Here is a 19983-nt window from a genome sequence, read left to right as displayed (position 1 = left end):
TTAAAATTAGGTAATTTTAGAGCTGAATTATCTCGTAGAGGGAAAACCAAAATAGAATTTTAGTGATTTGTCAAGGTCAGACAGCTGTTAGCTTGGCCTAGAACACAGAGTTTCTGATTTGTACACTAATATTCTTTTACTTGTCAGGATGTGTGGTGTGTGTGTGTGTGTGTGTGTGTGTGTGTGTGTGTGTGTGTGTATGCCCATGCGCTCATTCGTGTCTAATTCTTTGCAACCCCATGAACTGTAGTCAACCAGGCTCCTCTGTCCACGGGATTTTCCTGGCAAGAATACTGGAGTGGGTTGCCATTTCCTCCTTCAGGGGATGTTCCCAACCCAGGGATCAAACCCATGTCTCCTGGGTCTCTGGCATTGCAGGTGGATTCTTTACTGCTAAGCTACTAGGGAAGCCCCAATTGTCAACATAAATCGACATAATTTTTATTTATAGAACATGAGATTATTTCTTTTTAATAAGTAAGAAAAATAGGCACAGAATTCAGCAAATCATTCCCAGACAGTAAGTCAATGATAGGTTACAAAAATGCTTAAGGCTTTAATTGAAGGAAAAATGTAATTTAGAGATACTTCAGTGCTGCAGTCTAATTATAATTCAAAGCTAATCACTAACTAATTAACCCATTACTGGTGGGGCCATTCAGTTGTTTGGTTTCTCACTTGAACGTGTGAGTGTTCTGTATCTATGATTCTGAGAAGACTTAGATAACACAGCAGTAAACACAAACCCCTCCATGTGTAAGCTAAAGATGCAAGCTTTAAATAATGAATTTGAAGTATTCCCTCTAAACGCACACCATGTTTTCTGAAAAGAAAAGGAACTATGACTTATCGAAGCATTCCTTAGCAAAACACCCAGTAACTTCTACACTTTATTTTAGACAGGTCTCTGTGAGACTCCTTCCAGTGGAAGTCTTGAAAATTATACCTAAATTTGTGCCTATTCATTCTTCTCTCATGGTCTGAGCTGGGAGGGAGTGTCACAAATCGGTCAGTAGAAGTTGGAAATATTTCCTTTTCCACCTCTCTTGCTCCCTGGAAAGCGCCCATGAGAGTCTGCCCTAGGATTCCTAGGGCCTGTCCCTGGATTCCAGCAAACCCTTCTCAACTCTCTGGAGCTCAGGTTGGCGCTATCTCCTCCCAGAAAGATCCGGGCCACAAAGGGCAGAAATCATTTGATAACTTAATCTTGGTGAGAGGAAGAGACGCCTAGGCCTGTGTACTCCAGTGATAAACGGAAGCACCCGGGTGACTCAAGGAACAGACATGGCAACGTTTAAAATAAATACAAACTAATAAGGCGTAAACAAGAACTGAACGCGGGTAGGAACCATCCCCACCAAACGTGGTAGGGAGCTGGTGTGCGGAGGGGAGACTTCTGAGTTGTGACAACCTGGAGGTTCTGGGGCGGGGGCGGGGTGGAGGGAGTTCTCCCCGGGAGGCCCGGCTGGGAGAGCAGGCAGGGTAGCAGGAGGTGAATTTCCTAAAGCCCAGGACCGAGCCTGGGACCCTCCCGATTCCTAGAATGAACTCAAAGCCGGTCCCTCTAGGCGGGGCCAGCAGCTCCCCTGGGATCGCCACCTCTCCTCCGCCCCGTCGCGGGGAAGGAGAAGATCCCGGGATGGGGAAGGGTGCGGGCGGTAAACCCCGGCCACTCAAGCGCCCCCCTCCCCCTCGCCCTGCCTCCCCACCCGGCCCCCGTTCGGCTTCAAAGCCCGACCCTGCCTGGGGCCGGCCGCGGGCACCGACCGTCCTCCCCACGCCTCCCCGCGCCTGCAGCGCCCGCCCCGGGCCGTCCCGGCGGGCGCGCGGGGGGCGCGGGCCCGAGTCCGGGCCCCGCGTGACGTGGGCGCCGCGGCGGGAGGGGCCGCCCGGGCGCGGGTCGAGGGGGGGCTCCGGCCGACTTATTAGCGCCCCGCGGGTCGCCGGCAGCGAGCAGACAACCGCTCAGCGAGCCACGGGAGCCGGCGAGCGGCCCACTCCTCCCACTCCTCCGCCTGCCTCCTCCCCTCCGGCTTCTCCCGCCCCCACCTCGGAGCGAGCCGCGGAGGCGCCCTCTCCCTGCCTCTTTCTCCCGCTCTCGCTCGCTCGTCCGTCTCTCTCGCTAATACTTCCCCCTGCCGTGCTCCCGGGGACCCAAGCATTCTCAGCGCTAACCTTAGGGACCCACGGTGCGCGAAAAGCCTAGAAAAAAGCCGCTGCGGACAGAGATAGTTGGAAGCCCCTCGTCTCTCCCCCCCGCCTCTGCCGGCGCAGCCCGTGCCCGGCTCGCAGCACCTTCTCTCCTGAACACTCTGTTTGGGAGGACGGGGTGAGAAGGTGAAGTGGAAAGAACTGCGGAGCAGAGGGGGCCAGGCTCAGAGCTCAGATTTCATTTTCATTGAAGCCAAGCACGGAAGATCAGTTTTTGTTTTTTTTTTTAATTCTGCCTTTTTTTTTTTTTTTTTCCTTTTTTCCAAGAAACTTACTTTGGGGGGGAAGGTTTTGCTCTGGGCATTTGCTTTGCCCAGCAGTTGAAAAGTGAACTCGACTCGTGATGGTTCTCCTGTCACTTTGGTTGATAGCAGCCGCTCTGGTAGAGGTTAAGACTTCAGCTGATGGACAAGTAAGTGGAAAATAATAACAATAAAAAACTCAAACCCAACCTTTTCCCCGAAACAGTTCCTCCCCCTCTTTCCCCTCCTCTCTCTCCTCCAACCCCCTCCCACCCTTTCTCTGTTATCTGGTGCCTTCACGGTCGGTGTTTTTCGAGGGCTGGGCGCAGCGTGCGGGGCTTTTGGGGGTGGAGGGGGTTACATCGCATGGGAGCCCAGGCTTGTCACCCCTCGGGCTTCACTTTGCGGCATTCGGAACAATTCCCGGTGACCCGACTGCAGTCAATCCGCATCCTCGCCGGGCCATCTGGGTTTCCCTTTTCCGGAGGGCAGTGTGGGCGCTTGAATGAAGTTCTGGACGCTGGGTCCAGGATCCCAGGGCTCCGACTGCAGCAGCCGGAGTCGAGTTCGCGGGGCTTTCTCTCCTGCTCACTGACTCACAGCTTTTTTCGGGCAGCCGGAGGCGGGGGTTTCAGGAAATCCTTGGGCCGGACAGAGAGCGATCCAGTAGACACGTGTCCTGGGAGTACCGCGGCCGGGCTGGGGTTTGACAGTTGGGGAGGGGGGCCCCCGGGGACGTTTCCTGCCCTGCGTTTTCCTGGGCAGAGAGGCTGGAGGCGCCGGCTGCTCTTCTCCCCTCCCCCTCTGCACAACTCCTCCTCTTTTTAAAGCGAAGTTGAGTGCTGCTCTGTTTCTTTTCGGCCCAGCCCCCACCCTTTGGAGCCTCAAGGTGAAGCCCGATGCTCTCAGAAGAGTCCTTGAGAAGGCTCGGCGGGACGAGCCGAGCCCTGTGTAGTCAGTCACAGCAGCGCAGGGCCGCTGGGGCTCTGGGTACAGAATTTCTCCGTGAGTTTTTGTAGCGTCTCTTGGTCTGCTTGGTCTGACCATAGGGTGAAAAAGTAAGAGACTCGTTCTACTTGCTGCCTGACCTCAAATCTGATCAATCAGGATTTAGACTTCTGTTTTGCACGTATAAATTCGGAGACTTTCTTTTCTACTCCTGACCCAATATATGGAGTTTTCCAAAGAGAATATTGAGTGTCAGGATTTATTTTTGCTGGCTTCGTAAATGTTAAAAGTTAAAACGAGCAAACGACACCCTGTCCCAAATTGCTGTTGCATTGGCTCGTGCTCCCCGTCACAGGAACCTTCTACAAACCGGGGTGCAGCGGTTAGGCACCAATCCCAGTCTCCGGCGTCGCCTGATTAGTCAGCTCCTGAAAAGCATTAATGGTAGAAATAAAACGCATGAGGTGATAAGATGAAACCCAGTAACTGTTTCTTTTTCTTACTTTCCCCCCTCCTTTCCAGGCTGGTAATGAAGAAATGGTGCAAATAGGTAAGCCTTATTCTCAGATGTCACTCTTATCTTGGTAGGGAATGAAGTAAGCTAAAGCAAAATATTGTTTCTGAAATTTCTCCCATTGATGGTTAAAGAAGTAATTGGTGGTCCAGGAACATTTCTATTCTTCTCTTCCTCTTTACAGAGGAGGGAGTCACTTTCCTCAGGCTGAATTGTAGTGATGTAAAAATTGTCCTGCAGTTGGGCTTTTCAGGTGTCAATTTATTATCTGTCTTTGGACAAGCCACTGGTAGGTACTTTAAAGGTGATGGAGGGACTAGAAGAAGATTCAGAGATAAATCAAATGAAATCAACTTCTGTAAGGTTAGGTGGAACACATTTGATTAGAAGAGAAATCAAGTGTAAGAATGCTACAAAGAAGAGAAAAATAAAGTACAGATGATGGAAAGTTTTCTCTTAAATTTTTTTCCAGCTTTGAATAATCCCTCTGATGACTTTTATACCATCTGCTTAAAAATCATTCTACTATTGTGTAATATATGTTAGGCCTTTTGCAGATAACATCTAAAACCTCAGTATTGCCTGATGATAAAGGACTTATTCCCATTTTATGGGTGAGGAGACTGAGGCTCACAGAGTGTGTTGTAAAATGTCCCTTCAAAGTACATGATCTTTTTTTGAAGCTGTTTATAATAATATATTTGTTCTGAATTCAGAGACTGAAAGTCATCTGTCAAGAAACTGGGCTTCAGTCTTTTCATACATATTTAACTTGAGTTACTTTAAAAGGTAATTTTCTTTTTGGCACAGTAGTCTGTATATTCTGTGTTTGTCAAGTGATACTGTAAAGTCATCTTTTAGATGAAAAGTTTTTATTACTGCAGACTTAGTTACAAATTGTTGCCTATGTGCTGTGTGCCAGGCACAGTGCTAATTGCTTTATGTGCCTTATGTCATCTATTTGTCACAACTGCACTAGGAGGTAGGGACACATTTGTGCCTATTTTAGATTTGAAGGAAATAAGCTTGAGAGGTTATACAGCAACCTGCTATAGTGCATAGTGGAGAGCTGGGGGACTCCAGAGGTGTAAACTAAATGGAGGGGCCCCAAGATCCAGGCCCAGAGGCATCTGTGTGTAGCCGCCTGTCATCCTGTGTCACAGTGCTCCCTTCCTACTCAGTGCCTGGCGTTGTTGGAACTCCTCCCCAAGCTTAGACCTTCGCAGGAAGAGGAGAACAGATGGGAGGAGACGGACTGAGAACTGCATTGAAAATACGATGTCTATGAAGAGACATTTGTCATTTGTAGTTGATAGCATTCAGCCATCAACAAGTTATCTTTTTAAAGAAGGATTTTTTCCTTTCTAACCAGTCTTCAAGCAAATAGGGAAAAGAAAGCTGTCTTACTTTTTATGTCTTAAGCATTTGATTACTTAAATGTCCTAACATTTCAATATGTAAATTAAAAAACTATTTTAAGATTACTCATTCTATAAGGAATAAAATATATTGCTTTGATTAAATTTTCAGATAGACTCAGCATGTTCATATGTAAGAGGGCCTGGTTGAGACAGTGGTCCAATCCTTTAGCCAACAGAAACTACTTTGGTAGCTCTTGTCCTCAGGGAAGAAAGGAGTACAGGTCTGCTTTATTTTGATAAGAGGGAGATGAGTAACAGCACAGAAGAGAAGAGGTCAGGGCACTCTTAGGTTGTGTTGCTGGAGATGTATTTTCTCCTCTGCAAGTTTATTTGCTCTCAGCAAGTGCCTCTGCTTTATGAGATTTCTCTCTTTGATTATTATCAGTTTTACTTACCATTTTCAAATTGAGTTGAAGGGAAGACATATAGATGAAAGTAGACTTGACTCATGAATCCTGTGCTAGCAAAAGTGTATCATTTGGCTTTGGGTTATAATCATTTGTGTTTTCTTAAGAGGGATATAAAATTTTATTTGTAAAATATATTTAAAAAATGTGATGTGCAGTAATGAGATTTCATTCTCCTATCCCTGTGCATCAAGGGATTGCTAACCTGGAGGTTTGGTAAAGCGTACTTTTCTACATATAATTAAGTAATTTTTTTCCAATAATTGATTGAAAGTAGTTTTGAACAACTTATTAGGAAAGACTAATAAGGTTAGAAAAATTAATGAATTTATATTTATTGATCTACAAATTGGTTAGGTAAAATTCCATGTTTCAGAATAATTTGTGAATGTCTCAGGAAGAGTAAATATAAATTAATAACAGACCACAAATTGTTAGGAAGCTAAATTAAAAAAATACTTACTATATACACACACACACACAGGTGGTGAATATAAGCGTACACTTTGCTGATTCTTCATGAAGGGGACACTTCTAGGTGACCAGCACCTGGATCAATAAGATCATTACTAGTGATTTGTGTCACTTTCCTAGCAGGATCCCCATATGAAAGGTGACTTCTAATAGGATAGATTAATTTAGCCAGTTTTTAGATGCTTTTTATAAACAAAAATAATGTACACTTTTTAATGTTTGCCTTAGGAAACCAATTTAAAAAATATATATCTGATGTGCTTCAATCCCTTAGACTAGGAAGGCTTTTACTTAGTTGGGGAGAGAGCAGTCTGTGATGGGGGCAGGTTGGAGTATATACAGATGTCACCCATGAAGTGTGGAGAAGGGCAGTCTGTGATGGGGGAAAATTGAGTGTATACAGATGTCACCCATGAAATGTGGAGAGGGCAGTCTTTGGTGGGGGCAGGTTGGAGTGTATACAGATGTCATCCATTAAGTGTGGAGTAGGAGATATGGCTTCTTTACTTTTTTTCCCACGCAATGGAAATGAGGTATGGTATGAGGGAAAGTATGTTTGGCTCTCAGGAAAACAGGCAAATGAGTTTTGATCTGTCTAGTTATCTTCCCTTTCATTCACCAGAGAGGAGCTGTCTACTTGGTGGTATAGTCACTAAGTCGTGTCCGACTCTTTTCGACCTCAAGGACTATAGCCCGCCAGGCTGCTCTGTCGATGGGATTTTCCAGGCAAGAATACTAGAGTGGGTTGCTGTGCCTTTCTTCAGAGGATCTTCCTGACCTAGGAACAGAGCCTTCATCTCCTGCATTCTTTACTGCTGAGCCACCAGGGAAGCCTCATCTACCTGTCTACACCCATGCATACATGCATACAGAGTATATGTGTGCTCAGTCGCTCAGTCATGTCTGACTTTTTGTGACCCTTTGGGCTGTAGCCCACCAGGCTAGAATACTGGAGTGGATTGCCATTTCCTCTTCTAGAGGATCTTCCCGACACAGGGATCGAACCCGTGTTCTCCTGCATTGCAGGCAGATTCTTTACCATTGAGCCATCAGGGAAGCCCATACACAGTATATACATACATCCATATATACCCATACATACATACATCCACATATATGCACACATACATACATCCACATACATACACACACATACGTTTGTGCACACACATACATATAGGTGCATATGTAAATGTGTGTGCACTGTGTATACATGTGTAAATGTGTTTCATGAGATAGGTAGCATGTTCTGTGACATACCAAGGAACTCTCATTTCTGACTCAGACTATGACCTTGGTAGGTTGCCTAGGGTAATTGTGAGTAGCTTGCTGGCTGGCCTGATGGGATAAGGAGGTTTGCTCTGTGACACATGTGGCTTAGGAAATAATCATGCTGCTGCTGCTGCTGCTAAGTCGCTTCAGTCGTGTCTGACTCTGTGCGACCCCATAGATGGCAGCCCACCAGGCTTCCCCGTCCCTGAGATTCTCCAGGCAAGAACACTGGAGTGGGTTGCCATTTCCTTCTCCAATGAAAAGTGAAAGTGAAGTTGTTCAGTCATGTCCCAACTGTATCGACCCCATGGACTGCAGCCTACCAGGCTCCTCCGTCCATGGGATTTTCCAGACAAAAGTACTAGAGTGGGGTGCCATTGCCTTCTCTGAGGAAATAATCATAGTTCTTTATAAATTGGAGAATCTGAAAAAGAATTCTCTGAGTCCTTTTGTTTCATAAACCACAGCTTTGAGATCACTTGAGTATCCTCAGAGGGAAAACCACTGTGAGGCTTTGGTGTTCAGCCACCTTCCCTCTCCCCCGATCCCATCCCACCCCGTCCCCTGCTCTTGGAATTGAGACATGTCAATCTTTTTCTGCCCTATTACTGTTTCCAGTTTCAAATTCCATTGCATTTCATTCTTAACTAAATGAAGTTGCTAATCTTATACTCTCAGATATCTGGTTTCCTGAGAAATAATTTTTCATTATTTATAGGTACTCATTTCAAGGTGAAGTATAGAATAAGTGTTTCCACTAATGTAGACCTTGAGAGAGCAAAGACTGTCTTGACGACTGCTGTGTCTATCTCCTGCCCGTAAACAGGGCTTGGTACCTTGTGACTCTCAAATATCTGTTGTCCAGTGCATAGATCTAGTAACCAGGTTATTAGCACTTTAGGATTTGCCTGTGTTCTGGTTTTCTTAAAATATTCTTGTTCTGTGCTCCTTTCCAGGTTTAATTGATCCCTAGGAAAATGAGGATAGAGACAATGGATGTACAATTAATCATTCTGTGTTATCAAGGCTCCTTGTGACTTCCTTTTTCATTCCACAAAGCCAAGGACTTAGGCTTACTGTTTTTTTATGTTTTTGTGTTTGTGTTCCACAAGTATTTGTCAAATTGAATCAAATTATGTGCAAGTTTGAAATGTCTGCTAATTTTGCCCTGAAATCTATTTGAGATAACTTGCCATGTTTCTGGCATCAGTGGAAATAAGATAAGCAATGATTGTAATCTGTCAATCTAGTTTGCCAGCAGCAACACTCAAAATGTGGTCTAAAGGAAGTTTAAAGGGATCCCTTGTAAAATTTAGAACTTCAGCCACCTAAGCCATTGCTCTTCTCTGTAACTAAAGATCATACACTTGACTTTACTGATTTAGCTCCTGTCCCACCATTGAGCACCATAATGATCTAAGTTAAGTGTTTTAAGTGTCTTATGTAAAGATGTTATTAGATGCAGTATGCTACCTATCACTGGCAACTTACTGCTCTTTAGCTGAACTGTTTCTTCCCCATACGTCACTGTTTTCTTTTGTCGTTGTACCATATAATCATGATATTGCTCAGAAATGTTATGAAATCTCCAGGGTCACCTCTGTTTCCAGGATGATTATCTTTAAGCACTCTTTGCTTATGGGTAGCCAACCCAGATTACCTTGGAAATCCATCAGGGACAGTTCCAAATTGCCTGCTGAAATCATGAGTGGTTGGACTCATGCTTGGGCTGGATCTATTGACAGTGAGGATCTATTGACCGGATCTATTGGACTCATGCTTGGACTGCATCTATTGACTGTTTGGACTGGATCTATTGACAGTGAGGACTTGAATGGAATCCCAGTGCTTCCTCAAAAAGGATTGCTATTATCAGAATTTGGGGAACTCTCATCTTACACTTCCTCTAATAAGAGATCGGCTTTTACTTTTAAGCTGTACTACTTCTATTCTATTCTAAGTTGTTGAATTGTGCTTTGTAATTAATCAGTTATGGTTCTGATTATAAATGCTTTACATGTGCCCCTTGTGGTTATCTTCTTTTTCTGTATTCCCCAGGTTTTAGACAATCATTCCAGATATCAAGCTCTTGTTATAACTTAGAATACTCTTGTTCAGTCTTCTTTTAATACACAGATTGTGGGATTTTTTTGTATACCTGTTTTTGTTTTCTTTAATATTTTAGCATAATTTTCCATATCATTACAAACCCCTTGTAAGCATCATTCAGTTCAGTTCAGTTCAGTTCAGTTGCTCAGTCATGTCTGACTCTTTGCGACCCTATGAATCACAGCACGCCAGGCCTCCCTGTCCATCACCAACTCCCAGAGTTCATGCAAACTCATGTCCGTCGAGACGGTGATACCATCCAGCCATCTCATCCTCTGTCGTCCCCTTCTCCTCCTGCCCCCAATCCCTCCCAGCATCAGGGTCTTTTCCAATGAGTCAACTCTTCGCATGAGGTGGCCAAAGTATTGGAGTTTCAGCCTCAGCATCAGTCCTTCCAATGAACACCCAGGACTGATCTCCTTTAGGATGGACTGGTTGGATCTCCTTGCAGTCCAAGGGACTCTCAAGAGTCTTCTCCAACACCACAGTTCAAAAGCATCAGTTCTTCGGCCCTCAGCTTTCTTCACAGTCCAATTTTCACATCCATACATGACCACTGGAAAAACCATAGCTTTGACTAGAGGCACCTTTGTTGGCAAAGTAATGTCCCTGCTTTTGAACATGCTATCTAGGTTGGTCATAACTTTCCTTCCAAGGAGTAAGCGTCTTTTAATTTCATGGCTGCAATCACCATCTGCAGTGATTTTGGAGCCCCCAAAAATAAAGTCTGACACTGTTTCCACTGTTTCCCCATCTATTAATTAACCTTAATTTACGTGATCGTTTCCCTAACGGCCTCCACCTTCTTATGATAATGAATGTTGCCGCGAAGTGTTGCATGTAGATTATTGTTCACGTTTCCAATGACTAGTTCTGGAGAGAGTCCTAGAAGCTGATTCCTGAGTAAAACCAAATTAACAGGGTGCATTTTGACAAGTGACTTTTGAAGAAGTTTCTAAGACCCGAATTCTGACTAGCAATATATAGGAAAGTGTTGATTTAAAATATTTTAATTTTAGATTTGATTCTGCTCTTCTTGATGTTTGAACATAATTTTTAAGTATTTGGTTATTAGTCTCTGAAAGATGCAATGAATTAATCATTTTTTAGTTATCAAGTACATCCAAATGTGAACCATTATGGAGAAGGGAAAGGCTACCCACACCAGTATTCTGGCCTGGAGGATTCCATGAACAGTATAGTCCATGGGGTTGCAAAGAGTTAGACACGACTCAGCGATTTTCACTTTCACTTTCATATTATAAAAAGGTTTTGTAATTTTATCAGTACTGGAGGACGACTTGTCCAACTCCTAGAACAGAATTTGAGAGATGTATGTTCTTTAGAATGCCTAGTAAAGAGCGGGAAGTTTCCTAGCTTAGGAATCTCTGTTCCCACATGTAATTGATCCATCCTAATTTTCTGAATATGTTTACACATTTTGCTGACTCACTGTAAAGCCCTAGGAGAGATTTGTGGTAAAGTGTCAGTATCTTGTGTATAAAAATGAGTGCCACAAATTCAGCATGATGAATCTTTTTGGAATTTAGAACAAATTGTGAGAAGCATGAAATAGTCTTGTTCTCAAAGTGACTGATAAAACAAAAAAAGTATTTAGGAAACTTCTAGAAAGTAAAGGAGGATTAAACATATAGATCTTCAAATATTTGGATGATAAATCACATTGCCGAGAATTTTTTAAATACTTAATACATATATTTTTGTATGTGCTAATGCACACAAATAAAGATAAAAGAATGATTGAAATGATTATTCATGTGAATTTGCATTCTCTTTATTTTACATGTAAAATCCTTTCTTTTTTACAAGTAGAGTCCATTCCTTAATCTAAAATCTAACTAGTGTATGGATTTGTTGGTCAGTCGCTCAGTCGTGTCCAACTTTTTGTGACCCCATGGACTGCAACACGCCAGGCTTCCCTGTCCTTCACCATCTCCCAGAACTTGTTCAAACTCATTTCCATTGATTCAGTGATTCTCAGAGATGATCCAACCATCTCATTCTCTGCCATCCCCTTCTCTTCCTGCCTTCAATCTTTCCCAGTATCAGGGTCTTTTCTAATGAATGGGCTTTTTGTATCAGGTGGCCAAAGTATTGCAGCTTCAGCTTTAGCATCAGTCCTTCTGATGAATATTTAGGATTGATTTCCTTTAGGATTGACTGGTTTCATCTCTTTGCAGTCCAAGGGACTCTCGAGAGTCTTCTTTTAGAGGACCAACTAATATTCATTTCCTTTCCTCTGTCAAATGGTCAGTGGCACAGATGCTTTTCACTTTGTGGTTTAAAATCCTGACTGTACCACTTTCTAGCTGATGACCTTAACCTGAAAAAGTGTCTTTGTCTTGTATGTGACAGAAGTATTCTATTTCATAGAGTTTTAATGGATTCATATAATGCTGCCACATGGTGAGCCAGCTAGAATAATACATATTATTATTACCTATTACCTGTGGGTATGTCTTAGTCTTGTGCTTTTCAAAAAACACTTTTACTCAGGGAGAGCTGCCTCACACTAGTCCCTACATTTCCTTTTTTTTTTTTGTCCCTACATTTCTGATAGGTCTGCCCACCACCATGGCTTTCCAAGTACCTTAATTTAGTGTGTCATGGACTTGTATGCTATCCAGCCACTCAACTTACCATGTGACAGCTCTTTAAGAGTTCTATTTTCATGTATTAGCTTCATGTTGGCATTTCAACATAGTGTTGCTTAACTCATTGGAATATAGTAGTAGAGGGAGGAGTTGGATAAGGAATAGTGCAGAAACAGTTATTCCATGTGGATTCCACACCAAGTATATTTTGTATATACTGGACATAATTCTTTCTTCATTTCACTTTATTTATCGATATCCCTTTTTTCCATTTCACTGAGCAAAAGTTTCTATATTAATCATAACTCCTTGGGATGCAAAAAACAGGAACCCAGTTGATAGTGGTTAAGGAAGACAAAATTGATCAGATATTCAAAGTCAGGTATAGCTGGATTTAGGTCTCAAATAATGTCAAAAATCAATCTCTCTCTCACCCCATTCCTCCTTTGCCTCTCCTTCTATCCTTCTCCCCGTCCCTTTTCTCCTTTCCTCTCTTCCTTCTCTCTTTCTTTCTCTCTCATTTTTCCTTTGCGTTGGCTTTATTTCTCTAGTAGCATAAGACTGTGACCATCCAAGATCCAAGTTGTGGCAAAGACCATCACCAGCAACTCTGGGCTATCATCCTACCTTTCACCCTACTAGACAAGACACTTCTGTCCTGGCAGCTCCAGTAGTAGTTCCTGGTAGAGCTTTTATTTGCTACTTGGCTTGAGGCATATGTCGTTTTTTTATCATTAGGTGTGGAAAACCGTTCAGTGAATGTGTGTCCACCAGAGCTGCCCCTGTCACGACAGTCCACTCAGTTTCCTGATTTACATCCTAGCTACCTAAGCCTGAGCCCTCTCCTGAACCCCATGCTTGCAGACCCTTCACCACAGTATTACCTATTGACAGTCCTCCTCCTTGGGCATTGGCTCTAACATCCCAGAGAAAAGAAATGGAACAGTCAAAAAGAGTCTAAAATGTTATATCTTGGGATAGAGGGAATTGGGTTGCTGCTAAGACATGGAAAAGTTCCTTTTTTGTTGTCTTTACCAGTATTAATTAGATGTACATGTGCCAGGCTCTTGCAAAAAAAAAATAAAACACAACACCTTATTTTCAAGCCATGCCTAGTGCTCAGTGAGGCAAGTGCTCAGGTTAGCCTGGATTGAGCTGTTTCATTCTTGATGTATAGGGACTGAGAGTGGAGCGTGAGACAGTTAACCTGAGGGAAAACTGAGGTTCAATTAAAGATTAAAAGGGGATGGATGCTGGGAGTCACAAATGTCCAATAACACCACAGCTGTGAGGACTTCCAGCACCTTGATGGGAACTGGTGGCCGTGGCCAGCAGAGGAACGGACCCCCAAGATGTCTGTGTCTGAATTCCTGGAAGATGTAAATACATCACATGGCAAAGAGGGATTAAGTCTTCAGATGGAGTTAAGGTTGGTTATTTCATATCAGATGGTTTTTCGTACTTTTTGTCAAACCATGAACCAGACTATTTTAGATTTGGAAAAAATAATTACCACAAGTAACATTTCAGTGAAAACCTTTAAAGCTGCTATCCACATTTCTTATCTGTCATATTTTCCTCAGCCTTTGGCCCTGGGGATAAATGCTACTTTTCCTGGCTTTAAATTCTAGACTCAATATTAGTCTCTAAAAGTATTATCCATCAAAAAATTGTAAGACGTATGAGAAATATTAATTTTTAGAATGTCTGATAGTTCTCTTGTGTCTGTAAAGTTTCCAATGATGATAAACGTAACCAGTAAAAGTGCTTCTTAAAAACTGAGTTTGAAATGTTAAGATTTTGGCATTTGGGCTTCACTTAATAAAGTAAAGGAGCATCCCAGGTGATGCAGTGGTAAAGAATCCACCTGCAATGCAGGAGACACAGGAGATGGGGGTTTGATCCCTGGTTGGGAAGATCTCTTGGAGGAGGACATGGCAACCCGCCCCAGTATTCTTGCCTGAAGAATCCCATGGACAGAGGAGCCTATAGTCCTTGGAATCTCAAAGAGTTGGCCATGACTGAGTGACTGAGCACACGCAGAGCACAGCACTGCACCAAAAGAAAAAACAAACTCTACTTGTTAGCCTGTTATTGATTATTTGATTATTTGAAGATGTAGCAAACAAAGAAAATAGTTGGATATATTTCTGTAAAATAGTTGTTCTTTTCGTAAAAGATCTCCTCTTACCTGATTTCATGTTCTGGAGTGCGAAAGAATGTGCTGTTCTTTCCTAAATGGCTCTCTTGAACATAAACATTGTGCAATTGCAACAAATATTTATGAAAAAGCCAGATTTTTTAAAAAATGAGAAGAATTTTGAAGTTCACAAGTATTTGTTCTTTCTTAATAATGAGTATTAAAAAAAAGCAACCCCCCCAAGAGTTGTGAAAATAGGTTTGCAACTACACTAAAAGACATCAAAGCGTTTCTCTGCCTTGTGGCAATCACAGCTTAGAGGAGATGAAGTGAGGAAAAAGGAATTTGGCTGCATTCAGAAGTTCAGCCTGTTATCATGATTACTTTTTAATTGCCTTTGATAGAAGATGTGTCCCCATCTCTGTTGGTGTTTACAGCCTGGGTGAGGCCTCTGGCACGTGATGTCCTCTTAAGGTCCACTCTTCACCCCACTCACATCTCTCTTGGAACAGCTGGCCCCTGTCATTTCTGATGAAATTCATTCTCTTACCCTTGGCTCAGGATTTGGAAATGTTGTTGTTGGAGCGGCTTCTTGAGCAAATCTTGAAAATGCTTATTTATTTCATTCTTGTGGCCAGATTGTTGCATACTGAGAATTTATACCTGATAAAGGAAATTGCCTGTGTGACTACCTCTATAGTAGGGCAATCAGCCAATTCGTGGGAGAGAATCCCAGTCTCTGACTTGGGTAATGGAGCATGGGTTTGTAGAGCCAGTCTGGACTTCAGGCCATTTGGTGTCATGGCGTTCAAGATCCCTCCTAACCACCAGAAACAATAGCTTGGGTTGGGAATGGAGAGGGGAGAGGCCCGAGGGCAGCTGGGACACAAGTGACTTCCTTCTTGTACAGCTCTAGCTGGATGAGGATAGTACCAGCAGCTAACTTTACATTTACTGGGATGTTCTTAGATGGACCAAGGCCTTTATATGGTTTTATCTCTTCTTCCTATTTTACAGGTAACCTGTCTGAGCCTTGTATTTTCGTAATTTGTTCGCAGGATGCCAAAGAGCACATCAGCTTGAAATCAGCATTCAAATGAAGTGCTTTTTGACTCCAGACTTTTCATATAGAACCGTCATATCCCACTTCCTTCTTTACTTGGGAACTAAAGCCACGTTGGGCTTCTTAGGTGGCACTAGTGGTAAAGAACCCACCTGAATGCAGGAAACATAAGAAACACGGATTCGATCCCTGAGTTGGGAAGATCCCCAGGAGAAGGACATGGCAGTCCACTCCAGTATGCTTGCCTTGAGAATCCCATGGACGGAGGAGCCTGGGAGGTTGCAGATCATAGGGTTGCAAAGAGTCAGACATGACTGAAACAACTTAGCACGCAAAGCCACATTGTATCAATCATAAGTATTCCAATATTCTGTGTGCCTGGGGTAGCTTTGGTTTTAATTAGATCGGCTAAAAATTGCTGTGATACATGAGAACCTTATTCTGCAGCCATTCTTGGTCCTAGCACTGTTGATTGTAGGCTTCTTTTCTCTTGCTCTTCTAGATTGTGGTCTTCGTAATGTGCTGGGGACATCTAGTCTCCTCTGGGAGACATTTATGTAGCGTCCTACAGCATATTTAGAAGGGTACCAAGCTGCCTGTCCTCAGTTCTGAGCGCATGTGGCCAAATGTGTGAAGGCGTTAAGATGATCCCAAAGCCTGGGTCATGGGGTCCTGCTGTGAGAGCCCTCCCCCTAGGAATCCCCACTTCCAAAAATAGATGTTAATTTCTTTTTTCCCCCAAAACTGGTGTACACTGGGGATATTTAAACACATTTAACATCACCCTTCAGCCCCCAAAGTGCTTAAAATCTCTGAAAGGACATGACATCGGCATGTAACTTCTCACCCATAGGGATTTATTTTATAACTGTTGTGCAGACAAAGTATGACAGAGCTAGGAAGCTTAGACCATGAAGTCTGTACTTTAAGGCAAGTAAGCAGGCAAGTTTTCCTGGAAAAACTGGGGTTTGAGAAAGGCCGTGAGGCTTGGGTTAGATTTGAATAGATGGGTGGAAAGCAACAGACCTTTCAATCCTGAAAGGTCTCTAAAGGCAAGAGTGCAGGAGTCTCTAAAGGCAAGAGTGATTAATCAGTGGTGTGATTAAGGTGTAGTGAGCACATTAGCATGCTGCTTTAGGTAATATGGGAGATGAAATCAAAAAGAAGTTGGGGGCAGAATGCAGAGAGCCTTAAATGACGACTTAACTTTTTGATTCAGGCTAAATTACCTAACTTTGAGTTTCCGTTTCTTATGTGTGAAGTGAGGGGATTTGATTAGTAGATAGTATCCTAAGCAATTTTCAGATCTGACTTAGAAATAAAGATATCAGTTTTCTAATTAATCTTATCCTGAAATAATGATCAGTTAGTCGAAACTATTCAGGAAAAAATAACAGGGTAATATTAATACCTAACTTTTATTGAGCACTTACTAAGTGCTGGATCCTAATCACTTTGGATTAGGCCATTCAATTCTTACAGCAAGTCTATGAATTAAAGTCTACTGCTCTAATTTTTTCAGGTGAGTGATGACATAAAAAGTCTTAGTGTCCCGAGTCACAATTAAACATATTCCTCTGTCCTGCATGGTCTGAACATGTTGAGAAATAGCAGATCTGAAAACATGGTTAAAAGATCTCTTACAAAAGAGGCCAGGGTGGAGCACAAGGCTCTGCACGGGCAGGCAGTGGGCGAGCTGACAGGACACCTCACTCCATGTGAGTGTGTCAGGACTGCTGGGCTGAGACAGGGCCTGAACCGGGGTAGGGCGGCGTGAAGTGAAAGAGAACAGGGTCCTTATCAGAAAGGACAGGGTCCTTCCTTCCCGGGAAGAATGACGGTGAGGGCATGCTAAGCGTCACCAACTGCTTATTTTTCCCAGACTGGCTATTCACATCCATCATGCCTCTTCACTGGGGAAGAGTGAGTTAAGGAGGGCAGAGAGGCCAGGATATTCAGAGAAAAATCTTCCCTTACAGAGAATGGGAGCAGGTGAAAGGCACTGCACCCCTACCTTAAGAAAACATGATGTTTTCTACTTGAGATACCTTAGTTGTAAGAAAGAGGCAAGGATGAGATGGTTTTTCAAGGTCTTGTTTATTTTTGACTGTGTGGTTATAATTCTATGAATATCCAAAGGGATTGCAGAGGAGGGGCTAATTTCCTGCCTCTGGTTCCTCAGTATGAGGGGGCTCTGTGTTTGCATTCCAGGAGATCTGTTTTAATGATTAGATACACTTTTGTTGTTGTTCTTAGTGGCTTAAAATGTAAGTTCAGGACATTGTGAATTGTTTGAATTTATAGGCCAGCAGACACTGTGAGAAATATCCCCCACATTTTCGAGCAGATTCAGGCTACAGAGGTTTATGACAACTTGTGTGGTTTGCTGTCATCGATCACTTGATGATAATTACTGTTTGGGGAAAAGACACATTCTAATTTTTGGTGCTTCTTTAGGCTCAAGTTGCTCTCATTTATTCATTCGCAGATATTTATTGGGTGACTTTAGAGTCAGTTTTAGGCACTGGAGACCTATAGTAAGGAGAGCAGATACAAATTGCTACCCCCTGAAGCTTGGATGCTAGCAAGTATAAAGAAACAAGGGTTTTCATGGTGGCTCAGATGGTAAAGAATCCGCCTGCAATGCAGGAGTCCCTGGGTTGGGAAGATCCCTTGAGAAGGGAATGGAAACCCACTCCAATATTCTTGCCTGGAGAATTCCACAGACAGAGAATCCTGGTGGGCTATAGTCCATGAGGTTTCAAAGAGTCGGACATGACTGAGCGACTAAGCATGCACATTAAGAAGTGACCAAATGGACATATATAAAATATATAGTATGTGAGGTGGTGACAACTTTTATGGAGAAAAGTAACATGCAGAAGCAAGATAGTACTAAGACAGTTCCTGGGGTCAGGAAAGACAATGGCAGGGCCACGTTTAAGTGAAGACCTGAAGGCATGGAGGGCTGAGCCATGCAGTTGTGGGGGAAGATATTTCGGCGGAGGAAATGGTGAGCACCGTGACCTTGAGAAGTGAGAATTCCCAGTGCTGGACCTTTCAAGCCATGTTACTCTGAGCGAAATGAGTTTTGAGGAGAAGGGTGGCGTGGTCTTCCATTTGTACCCCTCTGGCTCTGGTTTGGGGACGGCCTGTGAAGGGGAGCATGGTGGTCTGGACCAGGGTAGCAGTAGGGGAGGTGGTGAGCAGTCATAAGAGTCTGGATGTATTTTGAAGGTAGAGTCAATAAAATTTGTTAAAAGATTTTGTGTGTGGTGTGAGAAGAATTAAGGATGATTTAGTGGAGTTTTTGGTCTTTAGAGTAACTGGGAGGATGGAGTTGCCATCTACTGACATGGTGAAGAGGTGCAAGTTTGGGAGTAGGAAGGTTGGAAGTTTACTTTTGGATGTGTTGATGTGCCTAGTGACTATGCACAGGGAGAGGATCCAGGGGCAGTTGAATTGATGAGAGAAGAACTTATGTAGGAATCCTGGGCTGGAGATATGCAATGGTGAACGCATTGGAATTCATGAGACAGAATGACTACACCACGTTAGGGAGGGTACATGGAGAAGAGAAGTCTGTGACCAGGTCGTGCAGCACTCCAGTGTGTATCAGTCATGAGAATAGAGGAATGTGAGAAGGGAGAATGAGAAGAGGAGACCACCGAGGGAAAGATGAGAACCAGTGGAGAATGGTGTTTTGGAAGCTAAAGAAAGGGGGTGTTTCTTAGGAAAGAGAAACAGCAAGTAAGAAGATGGAGTCTGAACCATCGGTTTTAGCACTGCGGAGTTACTAGTGACTTTGGCAAGAGCATGATTGGACTGGGTTCAAGAAAGAACAACATTGGGAAGAGAAGATTCGAGAAATCTAATACGGTCAATTTTTCGGAAATGTTTTGCTATAAAGGGCAGTGAAGTAATAGGAAATTAGCTAGAGATGGATGTGGCATCAAGAAGGTTTTTGTGTGTTTGTTAAAGATGGGAAATATGGCAGTTTATTTATTTGCTGGTGGGGACAGTCTAGTGATGGGGGAAATTGATGAGGAAAGAAAAAGAGGACAGTTGCTAAAGCTGTCTTGCAAAGGCAAGAGGCGCTAGGTTGTGTACATGAATGAAGGCTTTGCTCCTAAGTAAGATCACAGACAGTTCATCCATACTGGGGATAGGAGAGTGGGATAGACCAGGCATGCAGAAATGCCAGTGGGTTGTATCAAAATTCACTGCTTCTGAGTCAGGCTTGGGTAATTAGTGACTGCAATGTGGCTTTAGTGTGGCCCTGGCTCTCTGTGCTTATGGAACTTATGGCTCACACAAACCTTTACATGCCTATAACTGTGGCCCTTCAGCCATGCGGGATGACAGTTGTAGAGTTTTGCACTTTATTTTATTTATACTTTTTTGGCTACATCACAGGGATGTGGGATCTTAGTTCTCAGACCAGGGATCAAACTCATGCCCCTTGCATTGGAAGCTCAGACTCTTAACCACTGGACCACCAGGAAGTCCCTAGTTTTGCATTTTAAAATTGCACGTGGGTAATATTTTAATAAGTAGCTAATTTACA

The 19983-nt window shown here is 43.2% G+C and overlaps 1 protein-coding gene across 2 annotated transcripts in view; it reads left to right on the top strand.

The window, feature by feature from the left end:
* The first annotated feature begins 1881 nt into the window (after positions 1-1881).
* The window catches only part of ADAMTS3 (ADAM metallopeptidase with thrombospondin type 1 motif 3), a 279473-nt gene continuing 261371 nt past the window's right edge, over positions 1882-19983 (top strand). Inside the window, exons 1-2 of one of the 2 annotated variants that reach the window (XM_070372501.1) lie at positions 1882-2623; positions 3924-3951. In XM_070372501.1, coding sequence (XP_070228602.1) covers positions 2555-2623; positions 3924-3951 — 97 coding nt within the window. In that variant the 5' untranslated portion in view covers positions 1882-2554. The remainder of the gene's footprint in view (positions 2624-3923; positions 3952-19983) is intronic. The other variant, XM_005897060.2, reaches the window with a different exon arrangement.

This window comes from Bos mutus, chromosome 6, assembly GCF_027580195.1.
Source record: "Bos mutus isolate GX-2022 chromosome 6, NWIPB_WYAK_1.1, whole genome shotgun sequence".
Taxonomy (NCBI): Eukaryota; Metazoa; Chordata; class Mammalia; order Artiodactyla; family Bovidae; genus Bos; species Bos mutus.
This window is presented reverse-complemented; position numbering and strand designations above follow the sequence as displayed.